The following is a 19,521-nucleotide window of genomic DNA, read 5'->3' as shown; positions in this document are numbered from 1 at the left end:
TATATCTGGCAGCAACTGTTACATGTCTAGTTCTTCAGCAGAAATAAATAAACACAACAGCTGATGTTCAAATACATAAATAGTACAAGGAGATTTCCCACAGCTAAATATGAGCTAGTTAGCGAAGTCTTCATCGCTCGTGTCAATTTACTCCTTGAAAATTTCGAGCCGAGGATGCGGTCTCCCTCACTAAAGAAATTACCGCTAACTGCAAGCAGAAACACGAATAACAATATTAGTTAACTCGTACATGATGATTGTATACCAATTCTTACAGGTACCTCAAATTTAATCCACTTATGTTTCATAAGGCACACATCACACTTACTAATCATTGCTCAGTGTTTAGAAATCGAAGGAATCAAACCCAACAAAAACAGAAATGCAGATAAAGCAAGACCAAGATCTCGTACCTAGCATCAAAGAGTTCTTAAATCCAATCCTCCTGCTGCAGCTTGAGAGGCAGATAGACCTCGGTGAGGTACTGGAACCCGAAGGAGCTAAGGGCCTGTATCTCAGCCTTTTGCCTGGTGCGCAGCATCGTCTCTAGCTCCTTTACCCAGCCCTCGTTCTGCTTCACAAAGTCCTCTTCGAGCAGCTCCTTCCCCACCTTGATATCGTGGTCGGTCATGGGGAGTCGGCACTGCTCCGGCACCCTGTATTTGTCGAGGTCGCTCGGCCGGACGCCGAGCCACTTGATGTCCGGCGTCGTCAGATTGGCACTGTCATACGACATGTTCTTGGAACCGCACATGTACACTGACAAGATCTTGAGCCCGTATGGATCGGAGTCCACCAGCGCGAGCACCGGCAGCTTCAGCTCCACCTTGAGCCGCCGCAGGAACAGCCGAGTGGCTACATCCGGCTGCCCCTTCGCTGTGAGAATGATGCACGGGAAGCGGTTGTAGAACCTGTCCTCGGCGAGGCGCATGAATGCGGCGTCCTTCTCCACCAGCAGGATGAAGAGCGCATCGCTCTCGATGCCCGAGACCCTATCGATGTTGGGTGGGATGGCCTTCCCGCCGACGCCCATGCGCGTGCAGTCGATCCGGTCCCCGTCGTCGGCGAAGACGAGGCGGCCCACGACGACGCCCTTCTCGGAGGCGACGACGTGGAGGGAGGACCGGGTGCATCCGAGCATGCAGGAGACGTCGTCGAGGACGGCGTCGGACTGGGACTGGTCGCCGAAGAGCTTGACGTCGGTGTAGAAGAGGTCTCGCTTGGTGACGTGGATGCCCCTGCGGAGGACGGCGTGGACGAGGGAGAGAACGCGGGCCGTGACGGTGGCCTTGCGGGCGGTGGCGACGCTGGAGAAGGGGCGCGCGGACTCGCGGCGGAGGAGCACGATGCGGTCGAGGTTCGGGAGGTAGACCTGGTTGGAGGCGGCGCGGGAGGGCACCGCGAAGGAGAAGCCACGCCCGGAGAGGATGCTGCGCGCGGCGGCGAGGACGAGGCGGTTGATGCGGGAGGTGACGGAGGTGGAGTCCTGGTCGGCCACCACGATGTACGAGGAGGCAGGATCTGATGGGTCCTGCTCGGCGAGGGACTTCGCGGCAGTCCTAGATTTAGAAGAGGAGGCGGAGGCGAGGGAGCGGAGGGAGGCGAGGATCGAGGCGTCGGGGCGGAGCTTTGAGCGGAGGGACTCGGCGTAGGACGCGGCCGAGGAGGCGCGCGGTCGCTTGGAGCTGGAGGCGGGACCGGCCGCGTCCGACCCGGCGCGGCGCTTTTTCTCCGACATGGGGAGGGATTTGGAGAACGGTGGAGGGAAACGAGGGGCTTGGTGGGGGCGTGAGGAGGAATGGGAGAAGAGACGGCGGAGACGGCGGAGACGGCGGCGGGGCTTGTGCTCGAGCGCGGCTGCGGTTTGGTTTGGGTTGGGGGAGGAGTGAGGGGCTCCGCGGGACCTCCTATATGCAGGCCACCTGATTTTTGCTTCCACATAGGCCAGCCCACCAACGTGCTTGAGAAGGACCAAGTAGGCCCATCTAGCAAGAGAGTTCGGGCCAGAGCGCTAGAGAGATCAGCCCGGATTTTTTTTCATTTTTCTTTTTCTTTCTTTTTTCTTCCCATGCGTGTGATTAATCATCATGTACTAGGTTTATGATTTTGTGCCTTCTAACATTTTAAAATAATTGATTCAAACATTTTCAAAATCGAGTTCAGTATTTTGCATATACTGTTTCAAAATTTTAATAGAAAATGTTGAAATAGTTTTTGCAAAGTGTTGAACTAGTAAATTCGAAATGTTGAATAATTCTTTAAAAAAATCAAGAATAATAGAAATATTAATGTAGGATCTCAATTTTTGCATTAATTCTAACAAGATCATAGTTCAAACGGATTCAAAAAAAGACTTCGGTTTGGGAGAAAATTAGGTTTAAAGTTTTGAAACCGATCTAAACCCATCATCCTACGGCCTACCCATCCCACCCCTTCCAACCTCAGCGTGCCACGTGTACCTAGACCCGCACCGGAACCCATGCCTGCTCGTCCGCATCAACACCTCCGTCGATCTCAGCCATCCACGGCACTCCGCACCGATCTCAAACAGTGGCCTACACGGAGGCCAAAACCGGGTGGCCGATATATAGGATTCCCGTCTGCCAGGCGAGGTTCCAAAATTTGTCAAAATTCATGATATTCGGAAAATTCGGTCCACATCGAAATCTGAAATCTATCAGTTTTTTAATTTAAATTTAAATTTTTAATAAATAAATAAAAACATAAAAAATCCTAAAAATACTACAGACAGTTTAAGAACTTATGTGAAAACAAATTCAAAAATAATGTTATTTACATCATATTTTTTAGTGAGGAAGTTTGAAAAAAAAATTGAAACGTGCAACTCATTTATTAACTCATGTTAACGAAAAGCTTAACATGTAAAACATATTTTTCTTGTGTAGGGTGTACCTTAAGATGAACTATAAAATTATTTTCACTTCCTTTAAATTTATATTAATTTCTCCATAATTTTTACAAAGTTCACAAGCATAAAGTGAATATGTTAAGAAACAAGCATTGTAATTAACTTTTTCATGTCTACCATTATTTTTCCTGCATAAAGAATAATATAAGTAAACTAATAAAAGTAGTTTCACTAATTTTGGAGGTATGATGGGTTAGTTATGAATTAATCTAGTTGCAACAAATTTAGTCAATACTGCATGTTAGAATAACTATTTTATGAGTTCATGTATTTTTAAAAGACATAGGATCATGTAAGAAGACTAACAAAATTAGTTTCATGATTTTTGGATTATCAAAGGATTAACTATGCATTTAACTAGATTTAGCAAGTATATTTTCTCATAGAAAATATATAACTTTTTCATAAGTATAAATACTTTTAGTTTCACTTGATTTGAAGCTCAAATAAATTAGTTATCAATTTTACAAGGTTGAGCTATTTTTTGTTTTTCTTGAATTTTATTGAAATTCGATAAAACCGAACGGTTTTTTATGGAATTTGAGCGGTTTTCAATCACAAACGAAATGCAGGAAATGCGGTCGATTTTTGGTTGAATTTGGTCAATTTTTGATTGAATTTGGTGGGTTACAAAAATGGTCGATTCGTCTGAATTTTGTCTCCGATTTATGAATTTGACCAAATTCTCACCGAATTTTGACCAAAATTTCTGATATTCGTGATTTTTGGAAAATCGCGAGGTCCCGGTTTTCGAATCTCAAATGAATTTGTAAACCTTGATACCAACAATGTCTACTTGAATCCAAAAACATCTCAGTGCGACAATGAAGCAGGGAAAGGATGACGTGTATACCAGACGTTATAGATTCGTGTAGCAGATATATATACACACACCCGGGGTGTATTCTATACCTTGTGTATTCTACACCCTGACCCAACAACAGCCGACCCGATGCCCCGCGCCCACATCTCCCCGTGCGCCTACGCCCCTACGCCACCACGTGTCCCCCCACGCGCCCGTTCGCCCAGTACAGTAGTTGTCATTCACTAATTATTCAATAGTTGTCATTCATTATTTTTTATAATTCGGATGCTTCAATAGTTGTCGATAGTTTTGTTATGTAGTTATGTCAGCAGCTATTCAGAGTAGTTTCAATAGTATTAGTAGTTGTTAGTAGGGCTGGAAACGAGCCGAGCCGGGCCAGAGAAGCTCGGTGAAGTGTAGGCTCGGCTCGGTTGCTGGCTCGAGCCAGCTCGAGCCGGCTCGCGAGCCTTCCAGACCATCAGGCATCAATGCAGGACAGAAGCTCAAAAACACCTCACACGCAAACAAAAAACACACGATAACAACAACTACTAGATTTATTTATATACATTCAAGCATGAGTCATAAAACACAGCTCAAGCTCACACCAGGTAGTCTCAGACTTGCTACAGCTTTGCAGTCTTCATCACTGAAAGTGCATCTAGCCCCTATGTGTGGTTTTGGTAATTAATGATAATACCTATGGACTAATAATGGTGTTGAGTTTGTTAGTAGGTTGTTCCATAGGTGATGTATGGATGAGAGATATACATGAGCTCTAGGTGAATGTGGAGAATGAAAATGCATCAAGATGAATGAGCTCTAGGTGATGCTCGGGTAAGTGATGACAATGCCTATGGACTAACAATCATATTGAGAATTGCTATTAGGTTATTCCATAGGAGATGCATAAATTATAAAGCATGAATTCTTTGAGAAATGCCATGAGTCCAAAGAATTGCATCAAAAGTCATTGAGATTTTGGTGATGCTCATAAGAAGAAGAAGAAGCTCAATAAGACTGACAATAAGCTTGAATGCTAAGTTACTTGTGGAGATCAAGTAACTAAAGGTATGACTTGTCAATAGGGTTTTATGGACTAACCCGTGTGCTATGTGTTTAAGAATGAGTGGGGTTAGGTTCTATATGAAGATTGACAATATGTATGAAGGCTAATACGTTACTTGTGGAGATCAAGTAATTTAAGGTATAAATGTTGTCATTTAGGTTTTATGGACTAACCCATGTGCTTTGTGCTTCAGAGTGAGTTGGGGTTAGGATCCATAAGAAGACATAAGTTGAATTGAAATCATATATGCTAAGAGTGAAGAACAAGAGTGGACTCCATATTTGATAAAATGAATTTTTTGAAGATGTCGAATACAAAGTAGTTTTCTATGGCAAGACGGTGAAGGGCAAGCAAGACTCGGCTGCGATGGACCATCCGTGGTGAAGGGCAAGCAAATGGCTTGGCGCCGAAGGACCAAGGTGGTGGTGAAAAGCGAGTAAAGGTTTTGCACCGATGGACCGTGCGAGGCCATGGGAAGCTATAGATGATTCACATCAATCATATGAAGAATCAAGAAGAGATGGAGTGAAGAATATATGAAAGTTGGCAACCCTCAAGGTTTGAAAGAAAGAATCGGTACTTGAAATTTTTTCAAAAGCTCAAAGTGGTTCAAACGAGTTTTATCTTTGAATTTGAGTATAGATATGCCGCACTATTAAGAGGGATGCAACGTGAGCTAATTGTCGCGTCTCAGTGCTCAAGAGTTCCCAACCAAACTCAAAGCGAAAAGTGTGGAAGTGTCCAAAATAGGTTTTGGAGTGTTCCTAATTTTATCCTATGTGTTTTAGGTCATGAATTCAGTTGGGATGTGTAGCCCTCTGAATAAGCTTTCCATAGAGTCCAAAATCGTCGAAATCGGACTCCAGGATCAAAAGTTATCGCCGTTTTTCGGAGGTCAGCTGTGCTGTACTCGGAGACTCCGGTGAAGACCGGATTCTCCGGTACCTGGAGTGGCTGGAGACTCAGGTGTAGGTCGGATACTCCAGTAAAGTTCAGAAAAGAGCCTAACGGCTAGTTTTTTGAAGTGGGTTATTTATACGCCACTCACTCCATCCTTTAGGGCAGCTGCAAGGGCACAAAAAGAACATCCTCTAGAGCCAAAAGAACCTCTCCCACTCCATTCTAGTATGTGATTTGAGAAGAAAAGTGAGTTGGGTTGAGAGATTGGAAGATTGAGTGCAAGTGAGCTAAAATCCAATCTTGAGCACTTGAGTTCTTGACAATAAGTTCTCGAAACGTTTGTTACTTTTGGAGGTGAAGCCTCTTAGCCGGCTAGGTGTCACTGGTGAGCTCCCGTGTTTGTGGTGAGTCGCGAGAAAGTTTGTGAAGGGCTCGATTTCGCCTCCGTAAGGGAAGAATCAAGAGTGGATCGAGGAAAGCGGTTGAAAGAGACCCGGCTCATTGGAACTTCCTCAACGGAGACGTAGGATTCACGGTGGTGAATCCGAACTTCAGGAAACAAATCTTGTGTCTCCTCTCTTGTTTCTTTACTTTTGAGTTCTTGTTCAAATATTTGTGCATATTGCTCAATCTACATGTTTGTGTGTATTTGAGTGTGGGTTCTCCGTGAATCTACTTGGAATCATCTTCGGGAACACACGGCATCACTTGGTTTGAGCTAGAACTCTCTACCTATCCTTTATATTCAATTTCGGGTTCAGTTCTGTATAGAATCCGGAGAATCCGGACTTTACCGGAGATTCCGAACCTGTACAACCCGGAGACTCCGGTATTCACCGGAGTATCCGGATGGACAGTAATTTCAGGTATATGAACAGTGTTTTCAGCCTTTTTCAATTTAAATTTTATTGCATATCTCTCGCTAGATTAGAGTAATTTTTGTCACCTTAGGATTGTAATTTCCACACTTATTTAAGGTGATTGTGCACTAGTTGAGCTTAGCATATTTAAGTTTTTCACTTGTGAAAACCCGTTAGTTTATATTCCGCTGTAAGTTTAGGCCAACGATACAAGGGGACGAATTTTTGTAAAAACGCCTATTCACCCCCTCTGAGCGACATCATTGTCCTTTCAATCACCACACCCAGCTATATGCTTGTATAGCTCTGTAGTGCATCCATCACGAGGTCTAGCTATGAATAAGTAGGGCAGCAAATCAATAGAGCAAAAATATGCATACACGTATTGTCTACAAATAAACGGATTGATATTGGAGTGCTGAACTACTGGACCAGGCATGCCAACGATCCATGGCTCGGTTTGACTCACGAGCGGCTTGCGAGCTAGCTCGGCTCATCTCGGTTCACAAAACGAGCCAACGGTATGGCTCGGGCTCGACTTATTTGGGTAACGAGCCGAGCCGAGCCCCCACGAGCTCGAGCTAGCTCGTGAGCCACGAGCTTTTTGTCCAGCCTTAGTTGTTAGTAGTTTTCAGTAGTATCAGTAGTGTTAATAGTTTTAAATTATAGTAAAATTGTTCAGTAGTTTATGTCAGCAGTATCAGTAATTATTAGTAGTTGTCAATAGTTTGTTTAGTAGTATTAGTAGTTTTTTTCAATAATTTATTTTCAGTAGTTGTCAGTATATCAATGTAGCAACTGCAGTGTCAGCTTGCAGTTCTCACTCCTGCGCATTTCGTCGAGCGGCTCGAGGGCATCCAAGAACCTCCCTTTCTTGCAGTTCGCGTCCATCCTCACGCAGTATGAGTATGACACGGCATCCGGCATGAAGCCACGCAGCACGACGACGTCATGGTAGAAGAGGTCCAGCGCCTGGGAGTGGGCGGGCTCCTTGAATCCGAGCAGTAGCGTGTTAAACGTGCGGGTGTCGGAGCCCAGGTTGGCCGAAGCCTGGCTCCGCCCCTGTTAGCACCCATAGGGTGGTCGAGTGGAAAATGGTCGTACGAGGGGTATTGACCTTGTGGATGTACAGGATGTTGTCGATACCTGGACCCGCAACAAGTAGACCCCCTTTGGTACCTAAAATAGAGAAATGTACTCATCATTTCGACCACGACAGATCAACGCTAGAGAGGCAATCACGAAAGCTCTAACAGCCAGCTCGCAAGACAGTTTACAAAATCTCTAACAGTTAAAACAAGGATGCAAACGTACCATCCGCCTTTTGTCCTGGTGTTCTTTTCGAATGATAGTTCCCAGTCCTGCCTCCCTGTACAACTGTATTATCTTGAGACCAGCCTGTGAAATAATGAAAGAAACCGCTTCTGTATTTGTTGAGGAATATAGAATGCACAGCATGCGAAATTTAGTCCAGCGAGAGTTACCGTTGGTGTAAAGGTTGAGAACAACCCAAATGCAAATTCAAGAGCGCCATATGATGAGTGATTTGGGTCTGCATGTACTTCTGCAATGTACAATATCAGATTTGTTATACAGAGTAAAAAAGTTGCAGTTGCGGCAAAAAAAAAAAAATACTCATCAGAATACACATAAATCACAGATTCACAAACTTAAATATCTATAAGGAATTTTTTTTTCGAAAGGAACGGCAAGAGGCTTACCGGTCATATATTAGGAAGGAAATTCCAAAAAGGAAAAAAAAGGTCTCAGGACCTGACCGGGACCTGTACAACACACACGGCATGGAAGCAACAAGCAAGGCTAGAGAGGCCAAACTCCCCCCCCCCCCCACAGCTAAATGGGAGACTATGAACGCTTCAACAACATACCGTTCATCCACGACAGAGCAGATTAAAACTAAGCACAAACAAACTCATACACTAAGAGGAAAAGGCGAGAGCTAGACGATGTTGATCAATCTGTTCCTTGAGCCGAAAAGCCACGTCTGTCACTGATAGTTGCTTGTTTTCGAAGGTTCTCCTATTCCTTTCGAGGGAAGAAAAAGGATACATTTTCAAAAAGAAGGAAGACGAAAAAGGGATCCAGGTAAAGCTGTACGGACAGGTCAGTGATCCGTACAGCTACTACTTCAGGAGCAAAGTACACGCTACCATCATCAACTTGTGTAACATGGATCAGTCTGAATTCCATTGCAAAACCAAACTTGTAAAAGAAAAAGATCTATGAATGTTCATCAAGAACACACCTCCTTTGAATTTGGTTTGGTCACAAAATGCCTTTGCCTGGATAAAGAAAAAGACAAGACAGTGTAGTTAATCACTGACATTTTAGATCATCTGCAATAGAAATGGAGTTAACCAAAAAAATATTTCAATTACCAATCGTCAGAATTCTATGTAAAAATGTAACTCATCGTCAAGAGTTTTACGATCAAGTAACACTCTCAATGAAGGATGGTTTACACTGGAATTAATTTACTTCCAGCAAACTAAAGTTTCATTGATCTCCCATCAAAAGAATGTGCCATTCATCACAGTAATCACAATCGAGATAAATAAAGAAAAATGCTCACTGACTTTGATAGAAATCTGCTTATCAACTTGCTCAAGAATCAAACAACACATACTGCATGTTAGTAAGGATAATCACATGTCACTCTTGCTGTACCACATGAGAACATATCATGGTATCATCCCTACTACCCTCCATATTAGCTCTTACATTTCATAACTACCAAGTTCCAGATCAAACAACAAAATATAACAGTGAGATTCTTCTATGGCAGATGAACAAATACATGTTCAACAGTACCTGGTCCAATTAAAACAAGAGCAACTCCAGCAGCTTGCATCACATCCTGCACATGGGTGGCAAGCCAAGAAATAAGTTCAGAATTCAGATGGACTGACAAAGAGAGGCATGTCTATTAAAGTGTGGATTACTCTTTCCTTAAACATAAGTCACAATTCGGAGGCATTGCATTAACTCAAAACTAATTTTATGTCTAGGAAAATCTATACAATAATTGAGACAACTTACAAATAGCAAAACTGAAAATGGTTGTTCTTTATAATATACTTAATCCAACTTGTAATTCAAGGGAAATTAATAAACTGCACAATTAACAAAAGCCAATTCTTCAATATCTATCCTCCCTCTCATTGTAATCCTGACTACACAACCCTCTGAGTCGGATACGTGCTCCTCAGGTCTTGTAAGGTTACATTTGAGGGATCAATTTAATTTCAGTGGTGATGAAGGACCCCCCCCCCCCAACCACCCACCCTCAACATTTGATGAATTAAAAATATCTATCATGTAAAAAAAAATGACCTTTGTCAAACTACCAATAAAAGGTTTACAAAAGTTCTTGAAGTCTAACATGCACTGAGCAGAGCTGATATTATTATCGGCACAAGAAGTGGGAAAGATTTCATATTTTGTTATTGCACCTAAGCAAATGGCAAAGTACCAAACGGCATCCCTTTAAGCATCTGATTGTTCCCTTGTTCTTCGTTTCAGAAGAGATTGTTCTCTTGTTCTTTTTGGCTACAGACAAACAGAGTGAGGAATCAGACATGGAACCTGTTCAGACGCGAGAAGGTCGGCCCGCTTCCGGCACAGCACGCACCTGCAAACAACCAGCAGAAGCATCTCAGCTACACCAATTGCCCAGAATTAAACACATGATTCGGGCAGAAACAGCAAACCGACCCGAAATGGCGGGCAAACGCAACCACGGCCTTCCTATCCTTCCACAGATCAACGATCGGTACGGCCTTGCCGCTCAGGTCGAACACCTCCACCCCTGCAACTTCTAGTAATTTTTAAGGTCTTATAAAAATTTCAAAAAATCTTAGAAAATTTACTAATAATCCTCTAATACGATGTACTAATTTTTAAAATTATCTTTCACCTTAGTTTATAAAGTGAAAAATTGAGTTTCTTTGTAATGCCTATTTATTAATAAATAGTCATTCCAACGGAACTCATTTTTTTACCATATACCTTAAAATAGAAGATAATTTTAGAAATTAGTAAATCACATTAGAGAAATATTAGTGAATTTTTTCATATTTTTTGGAATTTTTGTGAGGCCTTAAAAATTAATAGAAGTTGCAAAAATAATGCGTTTTGGAGAATTTTAATTTGAATTCTACACGAGATTTTTAGTCAAATTCAATTAAAATAGGTTATTTATGAATTATAGAGTATATAAAAAATCGATATATATTATTTTTTATCTCTCGGATACTGTTCATAAGGGTAACGTTAATCCGCGTATCTGCGTGTGGGTGCGGTGGCAAATGGAGAGAGGATGCGACCGCGCAGGATACTGTTCATAATGGTGTTTTGAGGCCATCTCCAGCAGAGGAGACATTTCTACAGATGCGGCTGCTACAGTGACTTGCGGGGGGGGGTACTGTAGCAGCTCCAGCAAAGTCGGTACCGGTGCTACATTATCGCTACAGTACTGCAGAGAGAGAAAACGGGACCGCAACTTCGCGGAACTACTGTAGCACCCGTAACACTGCAGCACACTGTGTCAGAACTGTAGCAACACTGCTCACAGAGACTGTCAGTGGGCCCGGATGCAGAAAGCAATGTCTGTTACTGTAGCAGTACTGTTTACAGAGGATGACCGCGGGTCCGGAGAGAGAAAAAAAAGAGTGGAAGGTAGAAAATAAGATAGCTGCTGGAGATGAAAAAAATAAAGAATATTATAACAGTGATAGAAGATACTGTAATAGTATTTTTAAGGATAAAAATTTAAAGTAGCTGCCGAAGATAGCTTGACATGCGCCACCGGTAGGATGGTAGAAAAGGAAATTCCCCTCTTCCTTCAGTAGAGCACGGCAGCGCGGCATGAGGGGCTTCCGCATCACCCTGGCCCGCGCGGCGCGGTCGCGATCGCGGGCGGAGCTCCAGGCAGTGCAGCTCCGCCGGCCGTCGGATGTCGCACCACGCTTTTCCCACTCCGCGGCAACGCCGGCGAGGCCGCCCTTTGGGTTTGCTTCGACATCGACGGAGTCATCCTGCGCGGCCGCATCCCGATCGGGGGTTCGCCGCGGGGCCATCCGCCGCCTCTACTGCGAAGACGGTACCCTCTCATGATTCCCGTACTACCCTGCATTTGCGTTGAAGCAGCTCGTAGGCATCAGGCGGGGAGCGTCTCGTCGTACTCGTACCGGCAGAATGGTCTTGGATGCCAGTCAGGTCATGCTTGCTGCGTTCGTGTCTTTGGAGCATTTTCTCGAACGAGTCGCGTGGTGTTTGGATTACATGATTACATCGTACTTGAATCTAGCTTTGAAATTTTAGGCTGCATCAATATCTCGTTTTTGAAACAAGCATAAACCCCGGCGAACCTATAGGAGACGAAGCCATTCAGGTCTACCTGAATATGCATAAGACGCGGCTTCCTCCAAAGGTGTTTGCGGTCATTGCGGCTATAACTCGCGTGAGCAGTGGTTCAATCAAGAAGGCTGCTGCGACGAGAGCCAAGCATATTAGCGATTTAGTTCATCTTCCCTCCGGCGAGTAATTAGCTACTTGTTTTTGTAGCTTCTCTTGGTTGCTCCATTGGTTGTGAGTAGTAGTTCGCTTGGCTGTATTTGTTGAGCAAGAGACTCGGGTGCAAAGTAGCGCATGTATCTGTTTTCTCCTTATTAATATATAAGCCGGCATTGCCAGGTCTTTCAACCAAAAAAAAAAAAGAAAAAGAAAGGAAACAAGCATAAACCTGTGCGAGTAGTTTCTGTTGCCAATGTTGCTATTTACTAAGTTAGGCCTCTAGTTTATGTTGGTTAAAGCTCATGGATCATCATTCTTTGCCCCTTTTCAGGTGCCCTGAAGATTCTGTTCCTGTTTTTAACTAATGGTGAGTAGTTCAGTGTGTCATTTGCACGCCCTGTTTTGCTCTCATAATTGCATATTAAAATAATTCTGGCAGAGAGCGATGGAATACTTCGTCCATTTTGATCAATTTCATATCAAGCTTGTTTTTTTTCTTAACATGAGCAAGATCGTGGCTTAACTATTGCTTACGCCCTAATTCCTACTGTACTTCAAGTAATGCATTCAACGCGATATGTTCTTTGGTACATACCATTCTTTGGGGTTAACTAACTTGAGGACCTTATTATGAACTAGACTGCCAAATTACTATGAAAAGATTTGCCAGATTTGTGCATTTTGTTTATTCTTGAAAAATGTTGAACTATCTGGATGGCTAAGAGGCAATCTTGGTATGGAAAGAATGATTATCAAATGTTTAATGCTGGGGACAGTTATTATCCGAACGCTCTATTGGATTTCTAGTTTTTTTTACACCTTTTACATGGTCATCACAATTAAGAGTTGTACAAAGGCACCATGGTGCTTGCCACTTTTCAATTATTTTACTGAAGTTTTTATTAAATTTATTAATGTTTACCAATTTGTTGGCAGGAGGAGGTGTTCTAGAGCACAGAAGGGCTCTTGAGCTAAGTGAACTTTTAGGAGTTACTATTTCTCCAGCACAGGTACTTCTACTGTACTCATGAGTCATTGCTCATGTACAGTCACTCACAGCAGTGGACCTTCAAGCTAACAAATAAACCCTTAAAGATTAGGGAAAGAAAAGGAATGCATCCCTTTTCTTTATATTTGAAGCCAGCATTATGATAAATTTCGGTCTATGGATTTTCTGATGATGCAGGTCGTGCATGGCCATTCTCCTTACAGAGAGCTGGTGAATCGGTATGCCCTTAAAGTACATAAGTTGCCTTAAAGTTCTGTCCTATTGGATATATAGACGTCTTTGTGATTTGCCATCAATAATTTCTAGTTTCTTTATCAACGTGTCAGCACCTGAATGGAACCCCCTTCTTCCGGTCACTGCAGTTTTGAAGATGACCTTATTGTTGCTGTTGGAAAAGGAGAGCCTGCTGTAGTGATGTCTGAGTATGGATTTAGGTAATACTTCATGTTGCTATTATGATCATAGGTCAAATTTATTATGTGAATTTCTCATGAGTTATCTGTATGTGCAGAAAAGTTCTATCCATAGATGAATATTCATTGTATTTTCGAGATATTGACCCCCTCGCTCCTTTTAAGACTTGGAAAGTTGGGCAAACAGACAGTAACATGCCAGCAAAAGTGCACCCATCATATGATGTTTATACAGAGCAAGTGAAAGGAGTGTTTGTTGTCAGCGATCCTACTGACTGGGGAAGAGATCTACAGGTACTCTTGTTGGCCCGTGTTGCACTAACGAAAAATCATCTTGGGCTGCATCTGGTTCATTTTTTGTAGAAAATGTTAAATGCATGATCTAGAAACATCCTCGCCTATAAACATATCTGAACAATCATGTCAGGCTTACTTACTTTTTTGTTGAAGAGGTTGGCATACATAAGCTTAATCATCTGTGGTTTTTTATTTACATATGGAAGGTACTTTGTGACATCTTGTCAACTGGTGGACTTCCTAGAAGTGAAAAAGGAGGTCAACCTCCTTTGTATTTTGCAGCTGATGATCTTGAATACCGGGTAAGATGATGTATCAAGAATGGAACAACACTGTGAACACCCTGCAGGCCACAATTTTTCTGATTTTCATCCAGGTTCCATGCATTCATACATAAGATAGCAATTAGCACTGGAAAAAAACTTAGTTTTGAGCTCCTATGGTAGGCTGCATTTCCTTCTGAGCGGCTTGGAATGGGTGCCTTCAGGATAGCACTGGAAAGCATCTTCAATCAGTAAGCCACTATTATGGTTTAAGAGATACTAGCGCATCAACCTGTGTGACTGCACATGCTAGAAATTTAGCTTACGGCTGAATTGTAGATATTTGTGTTAATAATGGTTGTATGCTAAGATACATCATCTATTTATATTTAAATATTGGAATGTAAAATATAAATTTGTTTATAATATTGGAATCATGTTTATTATTTGTGAATAGATCTAATTTATAATTTTCATTTTATGTGTTATGCAAATTGATTTTTATTTGTTTCTTGATTTTTTGAAATTTTTATTATTTTTAATGCCGTCACCGTATCTCATATTATTTTTTTGGAAATACATTATAAATTCTTTGATATTATTTTTATGTGATAATCCGTAATATGTTTGCGTTCTGTTGTTTTAATTTTGTAATGTTTGATTACACGCATATTTAATTGGTATATTTTAATTGATTTGGAAAAATGTGTTGATTACTAACGTAACTAAGTTGGAATTTGCTGACGTAAACTTGTTGGACAAACGATATCTATAAAAAAAAGAAAAGGCAAGGCAAGAAGTAGTCTTAGGGCTGGACTCTATGATTTGTTTTTTAATCTTCTATATTGTTTCGTCTATTTGTTGATCCATGGTTACAGTTAGTCAATCAATCAATTCGACGGTTGGATGTTTTGCTTTTTTATGAGAATTTCTATGATTTTTTTAGGATTAATGTGAAGGCACCAAAAGGAGCCCCCAATTAGTAAATATAAGATTGTACCTCTAATTTCTCAGCATGGATGTGTTGCATGCTTATTTATTGTCTGCTTGAACTGCAGAGTAAATGATCATCCACTGAAGTATACATCTTACGGGAAGCCTAACCCATTTGTATTCAAGAATGCTGCAAACATACTTGAAAAACTCGTTATGAGTATGTATCCGAATTCACAGACATCAAAGGAAGTAAAAGATTGTCAATTCTCGACTATCTACATGATTGGTGATAATCCCAAGTTGATATAAATGGAGCTTTGAAGGTTAGCCTCTGATATCTTTGGTCATTTCTTAAAGAAAAATCACTGCATGGAGTGGTTGATGGTGTGAGGAAGTTGCATGGCTTTTCCTTAGTATATCAACATGGCCTATCATTAGAAGATAGTAGTATATGTTTCCAGAGTTGAACAGTTAACATGTAATCCAGCGAAAAAAGGTTACCTGATGCATTGGAAGACAGCATTACCTTTTTTAATAACATACCTTCCACTTTCAACATCCTCCTTTTTCTATGTTGCCCTTTTATTACATTGAAAGCAGTTATGAGCAAGTAATCCATTGCTTCCTGTCAAGAGATGCTAACATTGCAGCAACTTGCACGGTGTAGGCTGGCCACCCTTGGTCGTCTGTTCTTACAAGGACTAGTGTTTTTAGGGGAAAGGATAATGATCCACATTTTCCTGCTGATGTGGTACGTCTTATTAGTGATGTTTTTGGTTCCACCCTGTGAATGTTAGATCATCTGAAAACACTTCAAGAAAATATATGTCTTGCATGATAGTAGTTTTGGTCTTAAATTTTGAATAACCATAAGCAATTTGCTCATCTTACACCGAACCTCATAGTCTTTGTACAATTCTATTATCTTCTTTGGCATTCTCAATAGTAGAGCAGCTTACACAACACAACTAGGGTGTCACTTTGGAGTTTTGACCAACATTGAATGTTAGATCATCTGAAAACACTTCAAGAAAATATATGTCTTGCATGATAGTAGTTTTGGTCTTAAATTTTGAATAACCATAAGCAATTTGCTCATCTTACACCGAACCTCATAGTCTTTGTACAATTCTATTATCTTCTTTGGCATTCTCAATAGTAGAGCAGCTTACACAACACAACTAGGGTGTCACTTTGGAGTTTTGACCAACATTGGACTGGATCTCGAGTAATAACCAACAAAAATGTGCCTCTTTGTTTGAGTAATGCTCGATTAATGTTTGTGCTAGATTGCTAGTCCTTTCACACCACAACGTTGTTATCAAGAAAATATGTTTTAGGAAGTGAGCCTAGTTCAGCTGGTGCGAAGTGTGGGCTTACGCCTCAACCACTGAGACTCGAGCCATCTTTGGATGCATTTATTTTTTCTTAACAAAAAATTTACCTAGTTCCTAGTTGGTAGTCTCAACGAAAAATATGTTGTATTCATGTTTCACTATTAACTAATTTTTCTTTTATCTCATTTATGTGCCTTTAAATTGAGGGTTTTTGGATTTTGGTTCTTGCCACATGCTACTGTTGTGGCGGGTTGCCACATGTTGTCATGTTGTATTCATGTTTCACTTGTAACTTAGTTTGGTTGCGTATATGTTTTCAGCCTGGCTAAGAAGAGATGTGTTTGGTTGCCCACATGAAATAAAAGTGAAAAAATAAGTGTTGACATGATGTTTATTTTACGTAAATATACTCTAATAGCCATTAGTTCATCATATTAAACCTTAATCCACTTTGAAATAGACTAATATAAGCTAATACACACTAATCAAATACTAATAACATCATTAGCTAGGCTCCTACCTGCATCTCTAGAGAAACGGCCAATTTCTGCATTTCTACTCAACATGACTCAAAATCCCGTTTTGCATCCCACGAGCTAGACCGAGACAGTATGCAGACAACCAAACAGTTGCTCCCTGCATCTCACGGACCAGGTTGGACTATATATAGGCAACCAAATACACCCTTTATCATCTGATGCACAATGGAATATCTAGGATGAACGCAGAAGCATTGACAATCCATTCTCGTGAATTCCTTTTCCATATGTTGCCTTGCTGTTGATAGAACTTGTATCTGCCTTGCAGGTTGTCGATACTGTTGAAGATGCCGTCAACTATATTTTGGAGAAGGAATGTATACGGTGACAATATCATCAATGCACCCACCCTTCGTTGTTATTTGGTATGCTTGACAACATGTAGTACCAGTTTTTTTTCTGCACAGTAATTTTGGAATAATTGTTGACTGGAGCTCTATCTCTTATTCATTCTACTAACAAATACTACACATAAAGACATCGAATCATATGTGAAGAGGCTAATTTATCTGCACAAAGGTCAAAGCAGTGGAGCTGAAACTGAAATGCACCTCGTTTGTAACAGATGTTATTATTTCCATGCAGGTTAGTTGCTTATCTCGTATAGACGTTTCTTGTCTGAAGTTGTGAACTATAGCCTTCCACTATCACAATCATCAATTCGCTCTATCGAACTTCCAAGTTGTTTGCTTTGCACTACTTTTTAACAACTTGAAATTTACAGCACCAGCATAGCTTCGGCTGTTGCATTGAACTGAAGATGATCTGACCTCACAAAGTTTCTTCATTTTCGTCCTTGCATTCGTCCTTAATATTTTTTATCCGTAGGAGTTACATAGACCCTATTTGATAGATCTAAAATTTATATGCTAAAATAAAGAGATTTAAACCTTTATTTTTAATTTAAAATAGAAACAACATTGATCACTCGGAACACCCAGCCGGCCAGCCCTCCCGCAGCTTCAGCTCCAGAGCGCTGCCAGCCTGCCACAGTATTCAGAATTCCGTATGCAGCTCTCTGCAGTGAGTTGACAGCCTGACACTGACTACCTGGCGCTAGATGCTACAGCTGAAGGACCTGAGTCGAGTCACTAAGCACTCTGCCTCTACAATTTTATGCTAAAATAAAAAGGTTCAAACCTTTATTTTTAATTCAAAATAAAAACAGCATTGATCACTCGGAACACCTAGCCCTCCCGCAGCTTCAGCTCCAGAGCGCTGCCAAAATATTTAGAATTTCATATGCAGCACTTTGCAATGAGTGGATGGAAGCAAATTTTATATGACTTTGTTTTACGAAAGAATATCTTTTTTATTATAACACATATCTATTTTTTCTCTTATTTTTAATCTAATTATTAAATTATAGAATAAATGATATTAGTAAGATCCGGGGTCCTATAGGATTTGCAAACTCACGTTGCTACCTGGCGCTAGATGCTACAACTGAAGGACTGAGTCGAGTCACTGAGCACTCTGCCCCCACATGATCGCGTAGACCAAGTCCACGAGAACCCTCTGATCTTCTCATAGATAAGCTCTCCCACTCCACTCTTTCTCCTTCCTCCCCAAGCGTCCGTCTCTCCCCGCGCCCAACCCAACCGGCCGTCCCTCCGGCGCCCGCCCCTCACAATGGAGACCTCCTTCCTCCCCACCACGCTCTCCACCGCGAAGCCCCTCCCGGCGTTCCGAACCTTGTCCACCGCCGCCTCGCTCCGTACCCACGCGCGCCCGCGCCGCTCCACCATCCGCGCGGCCATCACCCGGGGCCGCAAGGAGGACACGGTCGCGGCCGTCCGCGAGCAGCTGGAGGGGTGCTACCTCCTCGCTGGCATCCGGTACGAGGGCCTCACGGTGAAGCAGATTCAGGGCATCCGCGACGCGCTCCCGGAGACCTGCCGCCTGCTGGTGGCCAAGAACACGCTGGTAGGGAAGGCCATCGAGGGCACCTCCTGGGAGGCGCTCAAGCCGTGCATGAAGGGCATGAACGCCTGGCTCTTCGTCCACACCGAGGAGGTCCCCACCGCGCTCAAGCCCTACCGCGCCTTCCAGAAGGAGGAGCGGGTCGAGGAGACCAACGATTTCGTCGGTGCCGTCTTCGAGGGCAAGTTCTACGGGCCCGGCGACTTCAAGGCGCTCGAGACCATGCCCAGCCGCGCCGAGGTGTACGCCAAGCTGCTCGGCGCGCTGCAGGGGCCAGCCACATCCCTCGTCACCACGCTGCAGGCGCCGGCCAGGGACGTCGTCGCCGTGCTCTCTGCCTACGTGCGCAAGCTCGAGGAGGAGGCCGGCGCTGCATAGTGCCGCTGCGAAATGGGTTGTCATCTCCCTCTCTTTGTTGTTTGTAGAATTCCTTGTATCTTTGCTGGCTCCCAATCCCATTTGAATTGAATCACAATTTTCCATTTTACAAGTCGTGGCCTGACTTACTAAAGACTGGTGAGTGTATTGGTTGGTAGCGTTTCTTGCTTGCGGACGTCCTGGTTTAGGAATCAGGATGAGGTTGGAGAGAAGGTTTGGGCCCTGTCTAGTAACGTTGAATGATTCGATAATATGATTTGCATAGAGGCAAGCCTAATTGACTGCTATTGTTCCACTGTGGGTTCGCTGAAGTCTACATGCCCCTGAA

At 42.5% G+C, this 19,521-nt stretch overlaps 2 protein-coding genes and 2 pseudogenes across 2 annotated transcripts; 2 read left to right on the top strand and 2 right to left on the bottom strand.

Moving 5' to 3' along the window:
- Nucleotides 1-70: 70 nt before the first annotated feature.
- On the bottom strand, nt 71-1,866 carry LOC133912232 (DNA topoisomerase 6 subunit A3). Its single transcript, XM_062354870.1, has 2 exons — nt 414-1,866; nt 71-208 (listed from the first exon to the last, which is right to left on the bottom strand). The coding sequence occupies exon 1, from the start codon at nt 1,736-1,738 to the stop codon at nt 431-433; it is 1,308 nt and encodes a 435-aa protein (XP_062210854.1). The 5' UTR covers nt 1,739-1,866; the 3' UTR covers nt 71-208; nt 414-430.
- Nucleotides 1,867-7,349: 5,483 nt separating this feature from the next.
- On the bottom strand, nt 7,350-10,846 carry LOC133910504 (thioredoxin-like protein AAED1, chloroplastic; annotated as a pseudogene).
- A 585-nt stretch (nt 10,847-11,431) lies between these two features.
- Nucleotides 11,432-17,690, top strand: LOC133912233 (mitochondrial hydrolase YKR070W-like; annotated as a pseudogene).
- Nucleotides 17,691-18,422: 732 nt separating this feature from the next.
- On the top strand, nt 18,423-19,305 carry LOC133912230 (large ribosomal subunit protein uL10c-like). Its single transcript, XM_062354868.1, has one exon. It carries the CDS (start codon nt 18,525-18,527, stop codon nt 19,191-19,193), a length of 669 nt encoding a protein of 222 aa, XP_062210852.1. The 5' UTR covers nt 18,423-18,524; the 3' UTR covers nt 19,194-19,305.
- Nucleotides 19,306-19,521: the final 216 nt, after the last annotated feature.

Source organism: Phragmites australis, chromosome 3 (assembly GCF_958298935.1).
Source record: "Phragmites australis chromosome 3, lpPhrAust1.1, whole genome shotgun sequence".
In the NCBI taxonomy this organism is placed as follows: Eukaryota; Viridiplantae; Streptophyta; class Magnoliopsida; order Poales; family Poaceae; genus Phragmites; species Phragmites australis.
Note: the sequence above shows the minus strand (reverse complement) of the source record. Positions and strands in the feature narration are given on the sequence as shown.